This window comes from Hemiscyllium ocellatum, chromosome 14, assembly GCF_020745735.1.
Source record: "Hemiscyllium ocellatum isolate sHemOce1 chromosome 14, sHemOce1.pat.X.cur, whole genome shotgun sequence".
In the NCBI taxonomy this organism is placed as follows: domain Eukaryota; kingdom Metazoa; phylum Chordata; class Chondrichthyes; order Orectolobiformes; family Hemiscylliidae; genus Hemiscyllium; species Hemiscyllium ocellatum.
In genome coordinates, this window is record NC_083414.1 from 6,290,558 (window position 1) to 6,312,691 (window position 22,134).

The 22,134-nt window shown below is 41.4% G+C and overlaps 1 protein-coding gene across 1 annotated transcript in view; it reads right to left on the bottom strand.

Moving 5' to 3' along the window:
- The window catches only part of abtb1 (ankyrin repeat and BTB (POZ) domain containing 1), a 46,413-nt gene that overhangs the window by 16,687 nt on the left and 7,592 nt on the right, over window positions 1–22,134 (bottom strand). Inside the window, exons 2-8 of the mRNA XM_060835062.1 lie at window positions 17,032–17,094; window positions 13,703–13,758; window positions 11,076–11,220; window positions 8,778–8,937; window positions 5,353–5,398; window positions 2,805–2,921; window positions 1,880–1,995 (exon numbers count right to left, since the gene is read on the bottom strand). Of these exons, the coding sequence (XP_060691045.1) occupies window positions 1,880–1,995; window positions 2,805–2,921; window positions 5,353–5,398; window positions 8,778–8,937; window positions 11,076–11,220; window positions 13,703–13,758; window positions 17,032–17,094 (703 nt within the window). The remainder of the gene's footprint in view (window positions 1–1,879; window positions 1,996–2,804; window positions 2,922–5,352; window positions 5,399–8,777; window positions 8,938–11,075; window positions 11,221–13,702; window positions 13,759–17,031; window positions 17,095–22,134) is intronic.

A 22,134-nucleotide genomic window follows, 5' to 3' on the forward strand; every position in this document is an offset into this window, starting at 1 on the left:
TATCAGAGCTATTAGAGTAAACAGCTTGAGAGACCTAGGGTTTTTTAAATTTGGAACAATAGAAGCAGCCTGAATGGGTGTGGTCAAGCTCCAACAGAAGCAGGACTTTTAGTTTGAGCTTTGAAGAAGTGGAAGCTGTTTTTCCCCCCTCTCAGTCACAGCCATAAGCTGGGGATTCTCATCCTGCTACTGGAGCTGTATGTGAGACAATCTGTTTTCTGAATATGACTTTTGCCAAGAGTGTGTTTATGGGATGTTAATATACTGGAACATTTAATTAGTTATAGTTACTTTATCGACTATTAAGCTTTCCAATAGAGTTGTTATTCAATTCGTCCTTTGCTGTATTTTTAACTATAGACGATAAATAAAATATGCTTAGCTTGACCAATCGAATCGCATCAGGAACACAACACCTTATGTTTACCTTTAAAATAATGTTAGGCCCTAGACTATGATCTGAATATTTTGAGGGGGTTTGGTCTGGTCCACAACACCAATCGGATAATTTCCGGTCATCACACCCTTTACAGCAGATTCTATTATTTTCTCTCCTACTGCCGTCAGGTTAACAGCTCTGCCGTTCCTGGCTTTTCCCTCCCTCCTTCTTTAAAGGGTGGAGTTATATTTGCAACCATCCAGCCTGCAAACACCATTTCAAATTCTACTGAATTTGTAATACATCCACCAGTGCAGCCAACGCCCTTACAACCACCTCTTTTAATATACTGATACAGAGATCATCAGCTCAGTGTTCCAACCCTTTGGGTTAGCATGCCATAAATTGAGTTCAGCTATTCCCAGAGGTCAGTTAGCTTAGTTGGTTGGACAGCTGGTTTGCAATGCAATTTCATTCCTGCACTGGCTGAGGTTACCATGAAGACTCTCCTTTTCAACCTCCCCCCTCACCTGAGACCTGGAGACCCTCAGGTAAAACCACTACCAATCATTTTTCTCTCTCTCTCTCACGTGAGAGCAGCCCAATAGTTTGGTCAGACTTTACCCTTTATTCCCCAAGTTGTACCAAATATTACCAATTTATCTAAAAGGTATGTCGAGTGTTAAGAATATAGAAGTAGGAAACGTTGCTGCAACTGTACGAGGCTTTAGTGAGACCGCACCTTGAGTGGTGTGTAGAATTTTGGCCCCCTTAGTTGAGTGATGTAGTTGTATTGGAGCATTTCAAAGAAGGTTCACTGGATTGATTCCAGAGGTGAGGGGTATGTCGCATGAAGAGAGATTGAGTAGTTAAGGCTGATCCTCTCTGGAGTTTAGAAAAATGAGAGGAGTCAGCATTCAAGTAGCGTTCTTTTAAGTTTTTGAATTGTAAAAAGTTGTGTTTATAGCAGTTTAGGAATAATTTTGCACAGCACATTGTAATCTTTACTCAAACATCCCTATATATTCACGAGTCATTCATTTTTTGATCAGGGAACCGAAGAATGATACTGCACAGAAAGAGGTCACTGAGCAGGTCTCTTTGAAAGAACCATCCATTTAGTTGCACAACGATATCTTCCTCATAGCCATGCCAAGTTATTATGATTTTTTCAATTCCATTTCCAACATGATCATGGAATAAGTTTCTACTACCTTTCACACAGTTCATTCGAGATGGTCACAAGTCACTGGTTTGGAAAAGATGATTCTCATCCCCTCACCCTCTGGTTCATCTATAAACCTTCCTCCATCTGTGCTCTCTGGCTACAGATCACTCTGCCATCAGGAACAGATTCCCCCCTATGTACTCCATCTACTTCATGGTTTTGAACACCTCTAATACCCTCACTTTGATCATTCTCTCTGGAAAAAATCAATTCCAAAAATCTAGGTCCGTTGTAATTTGTTTTTTGCTAAAGTATTAGAAGTTAAAGCCTACCCTGAGCTCAGCAGGCAGGGCACAGTCAGCGAGTATGGCCAGATCATCCTGCAAGCTGCAGTTTTCATCAGGTTCAAGCGTCAGGACTTTCACCCAGGTTCCAGGTTTTGAGGAAACTGTTTTAATAAAAACAGAGAAAACTTAACAGCTTCACAATCCACTATCAAATGGTCATAAATATAGATTAAATTAGATTCCCTACAGTGTGGAAACAGGCCCTTCGCCCCAACAAGACCATACCGACCCTCCGAAGTGTAACCCACCTGACCAGTTTCCCTCTGACTAATGCACCTAACACTATGGGCAATTTAGCATGGTAAATTCACTTGACCTGCACATCTTGGACTGTGGGAGGAAACCAGAGCACCCGGAGGAAACACACGCAGATATGGGGAGAATTATGCAAACTCCACACAGTCACCAGAGGCTGGAATCGAACGTGGGTCTGTGGCGCTGTGAGGCCACCTTTATAAGATGATTATGCTTTGTGACTTTTAATGTAGGATAAAAGCAAATGGGTCATATTAACTGCTCTGAAGTCTGCTTAACGATCGGTCAGTGTGACTTGGTTGTTAAAGATTAAACACCATGGGAAATTTAATGTGGCCAATTCACATAACCCGCATATCTTTGGACTTTCATCGAGTCACCTGCATCTACCAAGCTACCTCACCAGAACAGATCCTCTGCTCACTGAATTTTACAAAATCCTGCTGTGTGGGGGCTGCATTTCCCTACATTAGTGACAAAAATAAATGGGTTGAGAGCACTCTGGGACTTTGAGATTGCAAAAGGTATCACATAAAGGAGTTTGTTTTTATTCAGGGGCTATAGAGGGGAAGAAAAAGAAATAATCAAGGGAAATATGACAATTCGCTTTTTTAAAAAAAAAGCTAGACGTGCAAGTGAAGTTACAAACACTTACCAAACTCATCGACTTCTTTACGTTTGCCTTCTAATTTACTGATGAGTTCTTCTAACTTGCATTGCTTTGCTAAGATTTTAAAATCTTCAACATTTTCAACTTCAATATCTAAGCGGCCTATGGAAACACAAGCAACCATTAAAACTGGTAACTGCAATTTGAGGAAATAAACAACAGCCAACAGATTTATTAAAGATAAATCATTTCCGAACCACCTCAATTTGGGTTCTTTAATGAAACAAGGAATATATATGGACTTTCAAAAGGCTTTTCATGCAAGTGCAACGTAATAGATTTACTAACACAGTATCATCCGCGTGCAGCATGATTAAGTTGAAAGATGGGAGAGACAATGTCAAGAGTAGTGGTGAAGTCATTTGTCAGACTCTTATGTTGTCACACAGTGGCGCTTCCCCCTGGCATCGGTGTTGCCAATGTAATTTGAAGGACCTGAACTTGTGTATGTTGGTATAATTGAAGAGTTTGCAAATGTGGTAACAAATGAGGATAACAGACGATGTCAGGAGGACTGGTAAAATGGGCAACCACACAACAGATGAAATTTAATGCGGACAGTGTAAATAATAAATTTTTGAAGGAAAAGTGAGAGGCAACAATAAAATAAATAGGACAATTTCACAGGAGGGGCATAGAAATAGAGGGTGCTTGGAACTCATATGCACAAACCTTTGGAGGTGGCATGTCAAGATAATAAAACTGTTAAAGACCATGTGATTCATGGCTCTATAAACAGACAAAAAGAAACCTTTACAAAATTACAGATTTGATCCTACAGTGTATTCAACTTTGGTGCCACACTTTAGGGAAGAATTCAAGGTTTATCAGATGATAAACTGGACTATTCTCAGAGCAGAGAACATTAAGGGTTGAACAAAGTCGATATATTTAGATTTCTAGAGAGCTTTGATAGAGTAGATAGGGAGAAGCTGTTCATACAGCAAGTTATGAAAATGGAATGCATTTTCTGAAAGGGTGATGGAAGCAGTTTCACTTATAAATTTCAAACAAGGCAAATCAGATAAATACTTAATAGGAAAAATCTGCAAGCCTATGGGGAAGCGAGCAGGTGGATGGAACTAATCAGATACCTCTTTGAAAGAGCTGGTACAGGCTGTGTAAGAATGAAAAATGACCCCTTGGATGACACACCAGTGCTACTGAAACAAAAGGCAAAAGCACATACGCTCAGAGAAATGGTACACAATAAGCAAAAGGGACAGACACTTAAAATGAGGAAAAAAAACACAACCAACATAGGGAAAGGACGAATAGATAGATCTAGTCAGGAGCTAGTATAGACACCATGGCCCATTGAGGAGAAAGTGAGGTCTGCAGATGCTGGAGATCAGAGCTGAAAATGTGTTGCTGGAAAAGCGCAGCAGGTCAGGCAGCATCCAAGGAACGGGAGATTCGACGTTTCGGGCATAAGCCCTTCTTCAGGAAGGGCTTATGCCCGAAACGTAGAATCTCCTGTTCCTTGGATGCTGCCTGACCTGCTGCGCTTTTCCAGCAACACATTTTCAACTATGGCCCATTGACCTTCTTTTGCATAAATTCTTGCAATTCCGTCAAACATTTTTTCTCCACATTCTACAACTGCACAAGACGACAGACTTGAAATAAATGCATGTGGCAATTAAACATTGTAAATTGTAGTCTCTGCTGTAATGTAGAAAACACATCAGCCAGAGACTTTTTTAAAAAAAATTCATACACAAAACATGGGTGCTAGTTGGTAATGCCAGCATTTATTGCCCATCCCAAATTGTTCTTTGGGTGCAGCTCTGAGTCAAGCACATTGCTATGGTTCTGGAGTCACATGTAGGCTAGATCAGGTGAGGATGTCGGATTTCTTTCCATGAAGTATATCAGCAAGCGAGACGGGCTTTTAACAGAATAGTCAATGGTTTATAATCACCATTCCTGACTTTTTAATTTCCGATTTATTAATCAAATTTAAATTCCATCTGGGATTTAAAGCCATGTCCCCAGACCATTAACTTGGTTTGCTGGATTCTGATGGAGTCAAAATGTTAACTCCTAACCCTGCTTTCTTCCCACAAATGCTGCCAGACCTGCTGAGTTTCATCAGCAATTTCTGTTTTTGTTGCCAGATTACTGGGCCAGTAATATGGCCACCAGTCCACTGCCTTCTTTTAATCTATTTGCATTAGGCAGGGCAGCATAAACAATGTGATTATGGCCAGAGAGTGGGATTGGCTGAGGGATTAATATTAGTCAGAAGAGGAGTGAATTCTCTCCCTCGTCTTCAAATAATGTCAAGAGATCATTCATTCAAGGTGGCACATTATACTTCATGTTAGCATCTCACCTGTAAAATGGCACCTCCAACTATACAGCACTCCTTCAGTACTGCACTGAGAGGGTCAGCCTAGAATCTGTGCTTCCTGGAACAGGGCTTGAATCCACAAACTTGAGACTTAGAAACGAGAGTTGTATCAACTGGGCCCATCACCTATACTCCAATTTCTCCAATGCATAACAGATAAGGCAGCACATTACATACCTGTATAGAAATACTGCAGGATTGCCCTGAAAGCCATTGGGTTTATCTGCCAAACAGAGGAAAAAGATAAGCAATATGAAACAGACCTTAATACCAAAGCAGAATAATCTTGTGAATAGATGTCAGTATAGTTTTACTTAAACAATACAAAGTTGGTTTTTCATAGAATAGACTCCCTACAGTGTGGAAACAGGCTATTGACCCAACAAGTCCACAGTGACCCTTCAAAATTATCCCACCCAGATCCTTTCGCCTACTCCTATTACAGAGGAACCTCGATTATTCGAACGTTACACGTGGGCAGCATTTTGTTTGATTAATCAAATTCCGGATAATTAAATGCTGGATAACATAGTTTAGCCGAGCTTCAGGACCTTGCAATACTGCCAGATAATCTGATATTCGATTATAGAATGCTGGATAATTGAGGTTCCTCTGTACTCTACATTTCCTCTGACTAATCACATAGCCTACACATCCTTAAACACCATGGGAAATTTAATGTGGCCAATTCACATAACCCGCATATCTTTGGACTGTGGGAGGAAACTGGAGCACCTGGGGGAAACCCACACAGACATGAGGAGAATGTGCAACCTCCACACAGAGTTGCCTGGGGCTGGAATCGAACACGGGCCCCTGTAGCTGTGAGGCACCAGTAGTAATCACTGAGCCACCATGCTGCCCTTATGTCTGAACTCAATGCCAACTTAAACAACTCCAAATTAGGGTTGGCATACGAAATATAGCCATCAAAACGTATAGCCAGCACGTGATAGAGATAGGTACGTGATAGAGATAACCCAGTCTAAACTACCACAAGCTATGCAAAAACAGAAACTGGAGAAACTCAGCAGGTCTGGCAGCATCTATGGGAAGAAAGCAGAGCTAACATTTCATTACGTATCTCTCAAATTTCTCATATATATCTTTGTCTTAGGACTCCGTGTCCACATATTGGCTCACGTGTTGCCTTCCACATCCCCCTCTCCTCCCACCCCTTCGGCTTCAGCATATATATCAGGTTTTTCGAGCTAACAGTGCTGATGAACAGTCATCGGACATGAAACATTAACTCTGCTTTCCTTCCATAAATGCAGCCAAACCTGCTGAGTTTCACCAGCAATTTCTGTTTTTGTTTCAGATCTTTAGCATCCACAGTTCCTTGTTTTATTTCACCTGAGCTGGGGAATCACCAGAGTATACGGGTCGTTCTGTTACAATGTCAACGGGAATTTGCTGTAATACAACTGGCGAATTGGAAGCATCGTTTCTAAACAGCAAACCTTTACACGTTGAGTGTAACGTGACTACAGCGCCAACACTTCAAGTGCTGTTTCTAAAGTGTGATCCTCTTTTTCTATAAAGCGGGGTTGCACAAGAACGCAACCATGGTGTTCTCGAAGAACTGACTACACCTAGAAATGGTTCTGTGACAAGTCACTCACTTTCTGCCTCCCCAAAACTGTTCGCATATGCAAGGCAGAAATCAGAATATGACCAGCAATAACCAAATCCCATTTTCCCTATGAATAAAAAGAAAATGGGTGTGTACTGGTTAATGAGTACAATGATAAAAAGGGAGATCAGCGAAAAAAAGATGCAAAGAATTCAGAATTCAACAGTTGGTAAGTGGTGAAACTGCAATTGAAGCAGGCAAGCAGAAAGACTTGGGGACAATTAAAAAAAAAAATTGCAGATGCTGCAAAATTGAAACAAAAATAGAAATTGCAGGGGACACCCTGCAACTCTGGCAACATCTGAGGGGATAAAACAGAGTCAACATGGAGTCCAGTTCTCAATTACACTGGACTTGAAATGTTAAGTCTGTTTTCTCTCCACAGATGCTGACAGACCTGCTGAGTTTCTCCAGAACGACCTGGGGTTCGGATACATAAACAAGAACAAGCTGAAATACTCTTAAAAATATGGGATTTTTATAAACTGGAATGCAAAGGGATCATTCTAAATCTATGTTTGTCAATTGTTGTGCTGCAGTTAGAACACTGGCTTAGATTTCGCTGAGATTGCCAAAAGGACAACTTTCATCATGTACAGTGACTCAAGAGTTTGAGCAGGTTCATCAACAGAGATATGAATTCAATTTAGTTTCAGTTCACAGCCCTCCACGAGGAGTCTGTGGGCAGGATATGCCATGTGGAGGATTCTCAGCCAGACTGAAGAATACTCACTGAGGCACAAGCCGGAAAACAGTAAGTATTTAAAAAAAACAGGAAACATAAATTAATCATTGCACACAAAGCAAAATCAGGACAGGACATACAGATAGGGTAAGCACACGAAAGAATGAAACAGGAAAAACAATAAAAAAAGCAACATTAATTTTCTTTTGAGAGAATGAAATTCCAGGCTCTTGTTCACTTTTCAGGGCCAGAGAGGTTGCAAACCCCAATCATTGCTTATTACACAATCAGAAACTCAATTATACTTAACTGAACAAGTCCTAATTTCTTTCAGCCAGCTTAAGAGTGAAAAAAGCGGATATTAGCGCGCCATGTCAGTGATCTATCCATTGACAAAGGCAAGCAACAGCCAGCACGTGCTGGGGTGAGACATCTCCACCAACAGCAACCACAAAATTTCCACGTTTAAAAGCGCATGTGCAGAGGCCAGAGATTTTACCTAAGAGGAGATGAGGGGTGACAGTCCCAAAGTCCAACCCTGTGTCCAGTTGTGGGCACTACACCAGAGGAAGAACACCAAAGTCTTGAAAAGAGTGCGTGCAGAAGAAATTCACTGCAAGGGTATCAGGGCTGGGAACCTTTGCTACGAGAGTGAGTCGAGAAAACTTTCAATATGAAGGGAGAAATGATGGAGTTGTTCAAATTTATAAAATACTTTATAGAAGCAGGACGAGGGGAATCTTTCCCACCATTGGGAAGTTGGTAGCCAGAAAACGCCAATCAAAATTCATGGAGTTTTCTCCTGCCATAACTTCACAGCAAGTTTAGGAAAACTGGCAATTTATGGCAGCAATGGCAATTTATCTGGCGAAAGAAAAGTTATTGTGGGAAATCAAATCCAAATGCATACCTCTAAATTCACTATTGGATGAATAAAGAAGTCAGAATTGATTTAAGGTAAAGGATCACTTGGATATGGAATGAATATTCACCAGCAACAGCAGTAGGAACAGGATACTCAAAGCTTTTTAAAAAAGCAGGCTAACAGATAATTTGAATTATGCATTTTTTGGGGGAATGGAACAGGGTTTCTTTTCAGTTCATTGGAAGAGGAGAACAATAGTTTAGCATCCATCGCCCATTGTCTTCAAGGCGACGGCAAACCACCTTCTTGTACTGTTGCAGTCCATTAGGTTAGTCAGAAAGCCAACACAAAGTACAATCTGGTCGAAGCGCTCCTTACGGTGCTGTAAAACACCATCACTAACTTGCATCATTTACCAATGGATGCTTGAGGGCTATCGCCTTTCTCCCCTTCCATTTTGTCTGCAACATTTCTGCGAAGTATGTTGAGCGAGCATTCAATACACAGCGATGGGCTCTGAGCGTCTGGCCATGAACAAGGAAGGAAATGTCACTATAGTAGCCTTGTTCCAATAACCTAATCGTTGAAACAAAAAAAAATTGAATTAAAATTAAATTAGAATGTGGATTAAATTAGAATGCCACAATACCCAGCTGTAGCCATTTTCATCTTTCTGTTTTCCCTTTGTGCTCACCAAGGTGGGGTGTGGGGGTCAAAAAATTCAGAGCAGTTTAGATGTGGAATGGGCCAAAAGCAGGCAGGTGGGTCTAGTTTCGTTTGGGATTATGGTCAACATGAACTGGTTGGACCCAAGGGTCTGTTTCGTGCTGTACGACTGTCAGTTTTGGAAAATAAAGCTAATTTTGAAGCAGCTCAGGGGTCACCATTGTAACTCCTAGGTCATTCAGATGATTTTTTTTTAAATCATGAAATGCCCCATCTATGTACTTCATTCCTATTCTCCTACTGTAACAGCCTGGCACTTTAAAAACATCAAACCATTCTTGCACTTGTCAGATTGACAATGCCTAGAATTTCAAAACCTTGACAGGAACTATGAGCTTAATGGCCTCTTTGCCCCCTGTAAAATTTAATGGATCTATAGAAAGACCCAATGGGAAAATCTGTGTGGAAACCAATGAAGAATACACCAGCTGTTAAATAAATTGACGCACTCAAGTGCAATTGTGCACAGATACAGACATTCAAAATAATTCAATAGCTACTTGAAAAGATCTGATTTGGAATAAAGCAAGAATGTGGTAATGAGAGACACCTTCCCGCTCTGAGAGAGGGAAGCATATAGCATTGATACATTTAAAGGAGGGACCTGAACACAAGGATACCAGGAATAGTGTGATACAGGGGAGAGTATACAAAAGTGAAGTGTAGTCTGGCAAGTTGGACCTAAAAGCCTGTTTATGAGTTAAGTATTCTGACAGGATAATTGTGTCCAAATTAACAGTAGCGAGCTGCCCCATGACCAACAATGAAAGACAGAAATAACTCAAACTCATCGCTCTTTGGATACTTTTCAACAGCAGGACAGAGCATGAAAAACAACTTGGATATTTATTTCCGTTCTAAAGCAATGTCATATAGGACTCTAAAGGTTAACTCCATTTGTCTTCCCACAGAAGTTGTAGGACCTGCTGAGTCTCTCCAGTACTTTGCTTTTATTTCTCTTCAGAAATGTTCCCAAGTGCTTTATAGCAAGTGACAAACAAACAGAGGAGACTTTCAACTTGTTAGTCTGAGCTGACACTTAATAGGAGTTCAGAGGGAAAGCCCATTTCAGCATCCATTCCATACTCCTGGATAATATTTCACAGTGCATATATAACACAGACTGACTGGAAAGGACAGTAAAAGGAAGCAGAACATGCCTAGAGTGGGAAATAGTGAGCTAGCAAACTGACCCAACTATTTCACAGGCATGACCAACTGGACTGGTTTCTGCTGATATTACCACTGATGAGGTCAAACCAATTAGCAATACTAATGGAACTCTGTTATATAGCATTATGAACAAGACTTTTATTACTTGTAATCAGACAATCACAATCTTGCATTTACGTTTACTGTAGCTGCCTCTTTATATTGCCATAGAATTTGATTCTGTAGGCCAAAGGGGAGATCTGCATGTAGATGCTTACGCTGCAGGCGGTGAGCAGAACACAGTAACCCCGGCTTTCGATCAGTACCCAAACGGAATGTTTCAAATATTTGGAGAGCAGGGAACGGGGCGCACACAAACTCTTTCTTTCAGTTTCTTGAGTACCCACACAGCCCAAAAGATTCCAACAGAACACTTCAAACCTGGCCTGACATTGCATTGGAAATGCATTTCAATAGTTACACAGAGCTGAGAACTGCTTTTGTAACAATGCAAAAAGTGGGCACACTTAACTCTAAGAGTTAGGAAGACGCGCTGTCCAAACAAGAAGGAATAAAAAGACAGAAAAGCAAACAGCAGGAAGGAGCATCCTCAATGCCAAAGTCTGGCTGGCAACAGTGGCATAAATGGAGGATGGCGCACTCGAGGTTAGGTGCAGGAATGGAGCTCTTGGGGGGGTTGTTTGTGGGCAATGCATAAAACCGTCCTCCAATCCCTGCTCTGCAAAACAGCTTTTGACCCTCCCACCCCAGACGATCTTACTGATAAGTTGCTGAATTTACATCAGACAAAACAGAGCTTCTTGCTGATTTCCTACCGTTGCAGAAAATCATCATAATAATCTCTCTGCATCGACTTGGCAGTAACTTGTTTGTAGTCTTTCAGCAGCCTCCGAATGGAGTCATTCAGTGCACCGTACAAGCACCGCTCCCCGTCAAATGTGTTGGCTTCACATTTTGCTCCTGTAACACATTCGATTTCAGTTCAAGCCTTGGACTAACTGCCTTAGAGTCACTGATCATTTGGGTAAAACAAATAAGAAATTAAACCAGTTGAATCAGTGACAATTAATTTGTTCTATTAAATTAATATTCCAGAATGCATAAGTGATTGCCTTGATACTTAATGCCATTTATGGAGCACTGTCATTAGAACAGAAATTCATCAAGTAAATCTGTCAATGCAAAAACATTACAATTTAACCATTTATTTCTTAAGATATAGTTTTTCCTCCACTCCCTTTGAGATTATGATTCGCTCAGCTACACACTACCTGAGTAATCATTCCAATAACAAAACAAAAAATTAATATTTACAGAGCTGCTGCGTAGTGCACAGCTTTGACTGCTCACAAAACCTGCAAACTGTATTTTGTAAATAAATGTTCAAGTACAATTTATATGAGAATTTTGTGATCAACAGCTGGCAGTAGATTGCTGAATGAAAACTGAAAGAACCGTGGATGCTGTAAATCAGAAACGAAAACAGAAGTTGCTGGAAAAGCTCAGTAAGTCTGGCAGCATTTGTGAAGGTCACTGGACCTTCACTGGACATTAACTCTGATTTCCCTTCACAGATGCTGCCTGACCGGAGCTTTTCCAGCAGGTCTTCATTTTTGGCAGTATATTGCCATTTGGGAAGGTTTCCAGTTTCGTTGACAAGCACTTTGAGATCCAGTACAAGATGTCAAAACAAGTACGAACAGTCACATTAAGAGGAAAAGGATGAATCACCAAGCAGAAATAAAACTGGGAAATGGAAGTAGAGGGGATTTGATGCAGAATAAAATTTATCCTGCACTGAAATGCCAGAGGAAGTAGTGGAGGTTGGTACAATTGCATCATTGAAAAGGCAAATGGATGGGTATATGAATAGGTTTAGATGGATATGGACCAAGTGCTGGCAATGGGACTGGATTAATTAGGATGCCTGGTCAGCATGGAGGAGTTAGTCTGAAAGGTCTGTGTTTGTGCCTGTACATCTCTAGGAGGCTGTGACTCCAGTTGACCTCCCAAAACCCATCTCCTCATACTTGCCCAGACTAAGCTCAGCCTGCTAATTCTCTGCCCAACTTTCCAACTGATCTGCATCCTGCTATACCCTTTGATAATCTCCCTCAATATCCAGAAATCCACCAACTTTTGTGTACAATCTTACTAATCAATCCAGCAACATTCTCATCCGAATCATTTGACTATATTACAAACAACCGAAGTCCCACCAATCATCCGTGTGGTCACATACTCTCCAGTCAGAAAAAACACTCCCCCACAACTACCCTCTGTCCTCTATGACGAAGCCAATTTTTCTATCCAACTTGTCAACTGATCACAAATTACATGCAACGAACCAGCCTACTATGAGGAATCTTATCAAAAGCTTTAGTAAAATCCACAGACAACATCCACTGTCCTACACTCAACCACCTTCAGTGGTCCTTCAAAATACTCAATCGGGCTTATGACATTCCCTGCATAAAGTTAGTGGACATGCCAGTGTTGCACTGGGGTGGACAAAGTTAAAAATCACAATAGGATTATTTGGAAGTATTATCTTTCAGAGTGCTGCTCCTTCATCACATCACTAGTTATCCTCATCTATAACAATCTTAAAACTTATAGAATTATGATCACTATTCCCAAAATACTTCTAAACTGAAGCTTCAATCACATGGCCAGGCTCATTCCCCCATTCCAAACATAATAGAGTTGATCTTTCTCTGCACCCTCTCTGTGGCTGTAATCATGATATCCTGTTCCTTTGATGCTGCCTGACCTGCTGCGCTTTTCCAGCAACACATTTTTAAGCCCTTCCCAAATCTGACTACCTACAGAAGCATTCCTGGTTGCACCCAACAAATTCTGCCCCATCTAAGCCCCTGGCACTAAGGGAGCCCCAGTGGATTTGGGGAAGTTAAAATCAACCGCTAGAATAACCTTGTTGCCCTCACATCTTGCCATGTCTGTTTCTCTATCTACTGCTGAAAGGCCACATAGTAAATGGAAACTGAAAATTAAAAACACAACGCAAATTCATCACCACGCTGATTTGAAAATATATATTCCCACTCTTTCTGTATCAAGGACATTCCACAAATGAATAAACAAAAAACAAAACAGCACTGCCACAGCCAGCAGATGAAGACTTCCATTAGCTCAACTGAACCTGAATCCTGGTCCAATTAGGAAATGCCTGTATCTTGGCACCACCTTCATTACTTTGTCCAAAAAAAAAACCCACTAAATTGCTTTATACTGTTTTGACCAGAATGGTTTGTTTTTGGTCAAAGAGCCTTCTTGGATCCTGAGTTTTCATTAAATTTGCTTAGATTAGACTATAGCTTAACTTTAAAAGGTAGGGAGGGTAAAAAGACATGAAAACTGTGTATGGAATACTGGTGATGAAAACAGAAATCAAACTAAATAGTTTTAGAAGAATCCATACCGTTGGCAAGCAAGTACTGAACAAGTTCCTCATGCCCACACAGACATGCGTAATATCTGTTGATAAAGCAAGATGTTAGTGATGCAGTAAATAACCTGATCTAACGTATCTCTTAAAGTAACATTGCTGGAATGACTGTCTTTTTAAATAAGTAGAAGATTTTGCTGAGGAAAATAATGCAAATAATGCAAACAGGTGAGTAAAATTCCAGTTAGTGCTGAATGCGACGTGAGAATCTGGAAGTGCTGATTTATAGGGCCCCCAAACTATTTTTGATTTTAATTTGTTTATCGTTAACGCAGCAACAAAGGCAATGTGATTTCATTCAGAGAAGTCAGAAGGAGTATGCCCTCATAAAATGGGTGCTCAGGATTACGACTACGTGTTGCTGCAGGTTGGGATTCGGCTACTCAGTGCCCTGTTTACATTCATCCCTTTTCCACACATGACTCAACAACAAACTGTTGACAAGCTTCAGTTAGTACCAAAGCAAAATGGGGAGACAGCAACTGGCCTAGACATTCCCTCCATGTTTCTCCCTGACCCTGGAGATCTTTTCCTCACCCAAACCCCGTTTCAATGTCACAACTGTTCGGTGCATATCTGCAGTGTGCACTTTGCGCATGACACAACGGCATTGAAGGTCTCAAACGTGCGTTTCCAAGTGAGCACACAGTTACAGTCGTCCTACAGTTTCGCTGCCTGCAAACATTGCCACTTTTTAATTCATTCACAAGATGTGGATGTCACTGGCTGGGCCAGCATTTCTTGCCCATCCTCAGTTGCCCTTGCGAGAGTGGTGGTGAGCAGCTTTCTTGAACTGTTGCAGTCCATTTGCCCATAATGCCATTAGGGAGAGGTTTCCAGAATTTTGACCCAGCGACAGTGATTGAGCGACAGTGATTGAGCGGCAGTATATTTCCATATATCGGATGGTGAGTGGCTTGGAGGGGAACTTGCAGGTGAAGGGGTTCCCATGTATCTACTGCTTTTGTCCCTCTAGATGGAAGTGGTCATGAATCAGTAAGGTGCTGTCCAAAGAGTTTGGATGAATTTCTGCACCACATTTGTAGATGATACAGACTGATGCAACAGAGGGTCCGTGCTTATCTGTTGCCCCACAGTTTTGTTGTCTGAGAACACTATCATTCTTTATTCATTCAGGGGATGTAGGTGTCCCTGGATAAACCAACATTTATTCACATCCCTAGTTACCCTTGTCAGAATGTTTCCATGCCAAATGACGATGTCTGCATGATATACAGGTAATTAAAGTCCTCTTTACATCTACTTTGATGTTTAAAAGTCTCAGTAAATTCCTTGCAGATTTATTACTCTAGCTGCCTCCCAGTAGCTGGTGGCCTTCATTATACACCAAGCAATATAATTGCACCTTTTTATTCCTAAGTTCTAGTCAAACCTATTCTGTCCTTAAAGGCTCTGGAAAAGTCCTCTTTTTCCAGTGTGGAAATGCTCTAAATATGCCAATCCTCCTCTGTTTATTCTACTTTCCCATCTTTTCTGAACACATTTTAAATGGGAATATTCAACACTCAGAGTCTACATTAGAGTGGTCCTGGAAAAGCACAGCAGGTCAGGCAGCATCCGAGGAGCATGAAAATTCACGTTTCAGGTAAAAGCCCTTCATATTCAACACTCGGATCTGCCCTTGCTTAAGCCAGCTCTCTATATTTTCTGATGAAGGCTGGCATGGTGGCTCAGTGGTTAGCACTGCTGTCCCCAGCGCCAGAACCCAGGTTCGATTCCAGCCTTGGACAACTGTGTGGAGTTTGAAAATTCTCCCAGATTCTGTATGGGTTTCTTCCAGGTGCTCCGGTTTACTCCCAGATCACAAAGATGTGCAGGCTAGGGTGAATTGGCCATGCTAAATTGCCCATAGTATTCAGGGACGTGTAGGCTAGGTGCATTAGTCAGGGGAACGGGTTTGGATGGGATGCTCTCCTGAGGGTTGGTGTGGACTTGTTTGGCCAAGTGGACTGCTTCGACACTGTAGGGATTCTTTTCTGATGGGTAAAAACAATGACTGCAGATGCTGGAAACCAGAGTTTAATTAGAGTGGTGCTGGAAAAGCAGTTCAGGCAGTATCCGAGGAGCAGTAAAATCGACGTTTCGGGCAAAAGCTCCTTGGAAGCTGTCTGAACTGCTGTGCTTTTCCAGCACCACTCTAACCTAACTTCTTTTCTGATGGGCTTATACCCGAAACATCGACTCTCCAGTTCCTCGGATGCTGCCTGACCTGCTATGCTTTTCCAGCGCTACACTTTTTGACTCTATCATAGTTATGAAGAGTGAATTCTTTCTACAGTTTAGTAATGTGAAACGTGTTTTACAGCAGGGCTGTGCTCACACATGGGTGAGATCCTGAAGGATGGCTTTCATGCATAGGACTGAACCATCACAAAAGTTAGTTTGAAAAAATAAATCAAAATTACAGCAACGAAGCATCATATTAAATAAGTAGAACACTTGCTGATGAGCTCAGCACCATCTTCGCCAGGACAGTTAGGGATGGGCAATGAATACTGGCCCAGCGAGTGACATCCATACCTTGCAAATAAATGTGCAGAAAGGTTTGCACACTGCATATAAACATGGTAGAGAGAAACAAGAGCTTTAACACCTTCCTTATGGCAATGTCTGGACACCTCAGCTTCATAATAGCAAACATCTCTCAAAGCGCACGTTCTGAGACCATGCATACACCAAACAGATACATGTGTACAAGATAGATTAAAAATGTAGGCTGTGCTTGACCTACAACAGCAGTCATATAAATGACATTAGGGAAAAAAAACTCCAAGACAGCTGAAGAGACATAATCAGAAATAAAGAATGTCAAGGTGGAATAGTGTTTTGAAGGGGTGTTCAAAACCTTAATAAAGAGATAGGGTTTAAAAGAGGAATCTTAAAAAGGAGAGGAATGTAACAGATTTCTGATGAGTGGGAGTGGTTTAATTGAACAAGCACAAGTAGATATTATTCTAAATATTCATTTTGAAGTTAAAAATCTATTCCTACTAATAGAAAATACCATCCACTATTATTCAGCCAGATTGAAAAGAAAGGTACAGCAATTTGAGAAACAGAGAAATGAAGCCATAAGATTACACTATGACAAGGTGACACGAGCAAATCCCATTATAAATGTTAACATAGGAACTAATAATGGAAATATTGACAGAAGTAGGACACAAACAGAACAGTAAGCAAGCTTTTGTAGTTGGGAGGCTTGAACCTTCCAATAGAATGCAGAATTTAGAGAACAATAAAAGAAGATTTATAATATATTATATGTAATCTGTACTTACAGTGGGGTACTGTCCCATTTATCTTTGACATTTAATTCCACATCCCTCTGTTCAACCAGATAGCTGTAAAAATGAATGACAATTATATTAAAACCAGATCTAAAATTGAGTTAGGTGTTTTAATGTCATAAGCCCAATATACCTAGCCCTGCAAAAGATAAAAGCATTAATGCTGCATTTCAACATAAATTGAGCATGCTGATCCAACCTAAAAAGAAAATCACAATTTTGTCAACAGAATCTAGATTCTGTGGATTTTCTGTTTTTAATAAGTTATATCAGACAAAAAAAAAAGCAATCTCTAACATTTCCATTCTTTCTTCCTCAAAGAACTTAACGTCAGAAGTATGGCATTTAAGGTAATGAATTAAAAATCTCCTTTCTTTTTAGTTTACGATGTGGAGGTGCCGGTGTTAGACTGGAGTGAACAAGGTCAGAAGTCACACAACACCAAGTTCTTGTCCCACGGGTTTACTCGAAATCACAAGCTTTCACAGCAGCTTCCCAAATTAAACCCGTGGGACTATAACATGGTGTTGTGTGACTTCTGACTTTTTACTAGGTCACAGTGTGTGGACGTTGCTGGCTGGGCTAGCATTTACTGCCCGGGCCAGCATTTACTGCCCATCACTAACTGCCCTGTACAATGTAGTAGAGAGTTGCCTTTTTGATTTACTGCAGTCCTACTGGGATGGAGGTTTCAGTACTTAGACCCAGGGGCAGTGAAGGAACAGTGGCATTGTTCCAAATCAGGATGATCAGAGGCTTGGAGGGGTCCTTGCAGATGGTGATGTTTCCTTGCTGCACTTGTCCTTCTAGGTAGCAAAGATCACAAGTTTTTCTAGTCAACCTATAACAGCGATATCTGCAGAAGTTCTCAATCTTGCATCATAAATAAAAGTAAGCAGTTACAGCTGTCAACCATGGTTCGGTATGTAGCATCTTGCTTTCAAATCAGAAGGTTGCAGATTCAAATTCCACACATACTCATAAACTAGCTGACCCTACACCGGACACAGAGCATCCTGCATTGTCAGAGATGCTGCCTTTCACATGAGATGTTGAGGCAAGTTCTCATTTGCTATCTTGTGTCAATATAGAAAATCCCAGAACACCAACATGAGCGGGGGGGGGGGTTATCCTCTTTTTACTGATCAATTTTTAAACTCAAAGAGGATCTGGCTATTTGTTTATTTGCTGCTTATGGGAGTTTGCTTGCACATAAAGACTACATTATAACTAACTACATTTCAAAAAGGTATTCCATTAACTGGAAAGAAAGTTAGGAATGTGAGGTGAACCATTTAGGAGTTTTCCTAATAACATCACTGGTAGTAATCCCATTTGGTAGTATTGTGAATAAAACTAGTTGTTATTATTTCAAAAATCCTTTTAGCCAACAACAAAGTCCAGCAGGTAGTGAGTTGCCTGTTGGCCTTTATTTCAATGGAGTATAAAAATAAGGAAGTCTTGGGAAAGCTGGGAGCCTTACACATCTGCTCAGCACTTGACCATAACAGGGGAGGTGCATTTGTTCAGAAGAATTCGGGACACCTGTTCTTCGTGTCAATGGATCGGTGGACATAAGCTGGTAATATTTGTTCACTTGTGGAATGTGTGGCAGTATATCCTTCTCACCCAGGGGCTGGAAGTGCACATACTTCACAGTGGGATGGCAGATAACTACATTTCTGGTTCATATCGAAGACTCTTAACAAAACTCATACTCAATAGGAAAATAACTTGTAATTTAATAAGTTGAGTGAAATATGCATGTAATATAACAATCCTGATACATTTTCATGTACACCACACTGAGCAGATTTGAATTTATGAAGCTCAGCTCCCTCATCTTGACTGTTCTGGAAGGTGAATGCCTCATTACCCTTACAGGCTAGGAAAACACAAAGGCTGAAGCTGACACAGTAGGAAGTTGGAAGGTGTTCATATGAGAGCGAGAAAGAGAAAACATTCTTCTGTAAAGTACATTCACTGACTGAAGGGATCCAGCAACAGAGAGAGAGAAAGAGAGAGGAAGGAGAGGGAGAGAGAGAGAGAGAGAGAGAGAGAGAGAGCGCGCGCGAGCGAGAAAGGAGAGCGCGAGAGAGAGGGGGAAGGAGAGGGGGAGAGAAAGAAAGGCGAGAGAGAGAGAGAGAGAGAGAGAGAGAGAGAGAGAGAAAGGCGAGAGAGAGAGAGAGAGAGAGAGAGAGAGAGAGAAAGGCGAGAGAGAGAGAAAGAAAGGCAAGAGAGAGAGAGAGAAAGGCGAGAGAGAGAGAGAGAAAGAAAGGCAAGAGAGAGAAAGGCGAGAGAGAGAGAGAGAGAGAAAAAGGCGAGAGAGAGAGAGAGAGAGAAAAAGGCGAGAGAGAGAGAAAAAGGCGAGCGAGAGAGAGAGAAAAAGGCGAGAGAGAGAGAGAGAAAGAGGAAGAGAAGAGAGAGAGAGGGAGAGCGGGCGAGAGGGAGAGGAAAAGGAGGGGGGGAGAGAGAGAGGAAGAGCAGAGAGAGAGAGAGAGAGAGCGAGAGGGAGAGAAAAAGGAGGGAGGGGAAGAGAAGGGGGGGAAGGGAAGAGAAGAGAGAGAGAGGGGGGAAGGGAAGAGAAGAGAGAGTGGGGGGAAGGGAAGAGAAGAGAGAGGGGGGGGGGGAGAGAGAGGGGAGGGGGGAGAGAGAGAGGGAGGGGGGGAGAGAGAGAGGGAGGGGGAGAGAGAGAGGGAGGGGGAGAGAGAGAGGGAGGGGGAGAGAGAGAGAGGGAGGGGGAGAGAGAGAGGGGGGGGGAGAGAGAGGGGGGGGGGAGAGAGAGAGGGGGGGAGAGAGAGAGGGGGGGAAGAGAGAGGGGGGGAAGAGAGAGGGGGGAAGAGAGGGGGGAAGAGAGGGGGGGAAGGGGGGAGAAGAGAGAGGGGGGGAAGAGGGGGAGAAGAGAGAGGGGGGGAAGAGGGGGGGAGATATACTGGCATTGTAGGTAATGCAGAGAAGGGTGACGAGGCAAATTCTAGGTATGAAGAGTGTGTCTTATGAGGAGAGGTTGAGCAGATTGGGTCTGTACTCGGTGTTCAGAAAATTAAGGCATGACCATAATGAAACATACAAAATTCTTAGGGGGCTTGACAGGATAGATTCAGAGAGATTGTTTCCTCTTGTAGGACAGTCGAGGAGCAGAAGGCATAATTTTCAGAGAAAGGGATTGTCCAATTAGGACAGAAGGAAGGAGAAACTTGTTGTATACAAGGGAAGTGAATCTGGGGAATTCTTTACTACAGGGAGTTGTCATGGCTCGGTCATTAAGTATATTCAAGATGAAGAGAGATGGATTTTTAATCAGTAAGGGAATCAAGTGTGACGAAGGAAAAAAGGCAGGGCAAGTGGAGTTGAGAAAATGAAATTAGTCATGATCTCATTGAACAGTACAACAGACTTGACGGACCTACATCTGCTCCCATATCTTACCATTGCGGTTCACCCTTTCATGTCGTGGGAAGTGACGTGCCCTTCTACAGTTTAATTTCTTGTGTCCCAGCTAATGAGTGCAAGATAAGAAGCTTCAACTTTGTGTATCTTTGAGCAATACACTTAATTTTTAAGTATACTGCTGCAATTTAAGTTAGATATGTAATTGGAAATGTCATTTATGACTCAAAACATCCACAGTATGGTATCTCTAAGCTTATGCAAAGTTACTATTGCAGAAAGCAAGTTTGGAATGCAACTGAGTTCATGTTCACTGCATTACAGGATTTCACACCCGTGAAGCTACAGTACCAACTGCAGCTCAACGGAGCATTCTTAGTCAAAGTCATGTAAGGCACTACATAAACACACGTTATTTTCCCCAGTACAGCCAAGATTTTAAAAGCCTGCAGCTTAAAACAGGAGGAGAACAGGTAAGTTCAGATCACTGTGGCTAGTAATTTGACAACCTGCAATAAGGTACAAGAGCTGCAAATGATATCATAAGCTGGGAACAAAAACAGAAATTGCTGGAAAAGCTCAGCAGTTCTGGCAGCATCGGTGAGGAGGAATGCTGACCGTACCCAAAACATTAACTCTGCTTTCTCCTCACCAATATTGTCAGACTTGCTGAACTTTTCCAGCAATTTCTGTTTTGGGTTCTGATTTTCAGCACCCACAGTTCTTTGGGTTTTTATAAGCTGGTAAGTTTTGTATCATCATAAACATTATACTTCTCACTCAAACTGCTTTCCAACGATGGTCGCTGTGATTGTATTTCCCCACGAGCTGAAACGGTTACCAATATTTAATTCAGGGGCAACATAAAACATATGGAACAAATTGCATCAATACACTACATGCGTATTGCAGGGCATTAAATACATTTTGAAAGAGTATCAAATGCTTTATTCAAAATACTATCGCCTGGAATTACTGTTGGTGGTACGATCGGGAAAACAATGCATTCACATTACATTTCTCAGTTCACTTTTTAAAGAGAGCTTTAGCCTGTGAAATGTAAATGTGAACTTTTCCACTCAAATATCAGATAGTGGAACCCTGTGGAAAAGCAGTGATCACTATGATCATCATCAGTGATCTCCAGGCTTAAGGATTTCCGATTTGAAGCTCAACTGTAGAATTACTAACTGGGTCATTCTAAAAATATGAGTTGTTTTTTTTATAAATGAATACTTTCCTGCTTTTCATATTTCAGTGTTTTGATCAAGTAAATAAGGAAAAGCTGCCTCCACTAGCAGAGGATGCTAACTGAAAAGGGTGGGGGGCAGAGGTGCAGGACATGAATAGGCACTTCTTTCAAAAGGAGCCTGAAAGAGGGGTAAAGCAGTCAATAATAATGTTACAAGCTAATGGATAAATACTTGAAGTAAATGAATTTGCAGGGTTTTGACAGCTATAAATCAAGCAGTATGCTTGATAAGTCACATGAAACAATTGATACCTTCACTTATTCCTTAGCAATAGCTTGCAACACTTATTGGCAGTACACAGAACAACAAAGTCACTCAGCAATCTCAGACGATTGGGGTCAAGACAGTATGAAGGAAAAAAAATTACAAATATTCCAATATTTTAATGTTTGATATTCTACCTAGTCAACAGTCCTTTGGCAATCTTGCATGCCAAAATAAATTAGCTGGT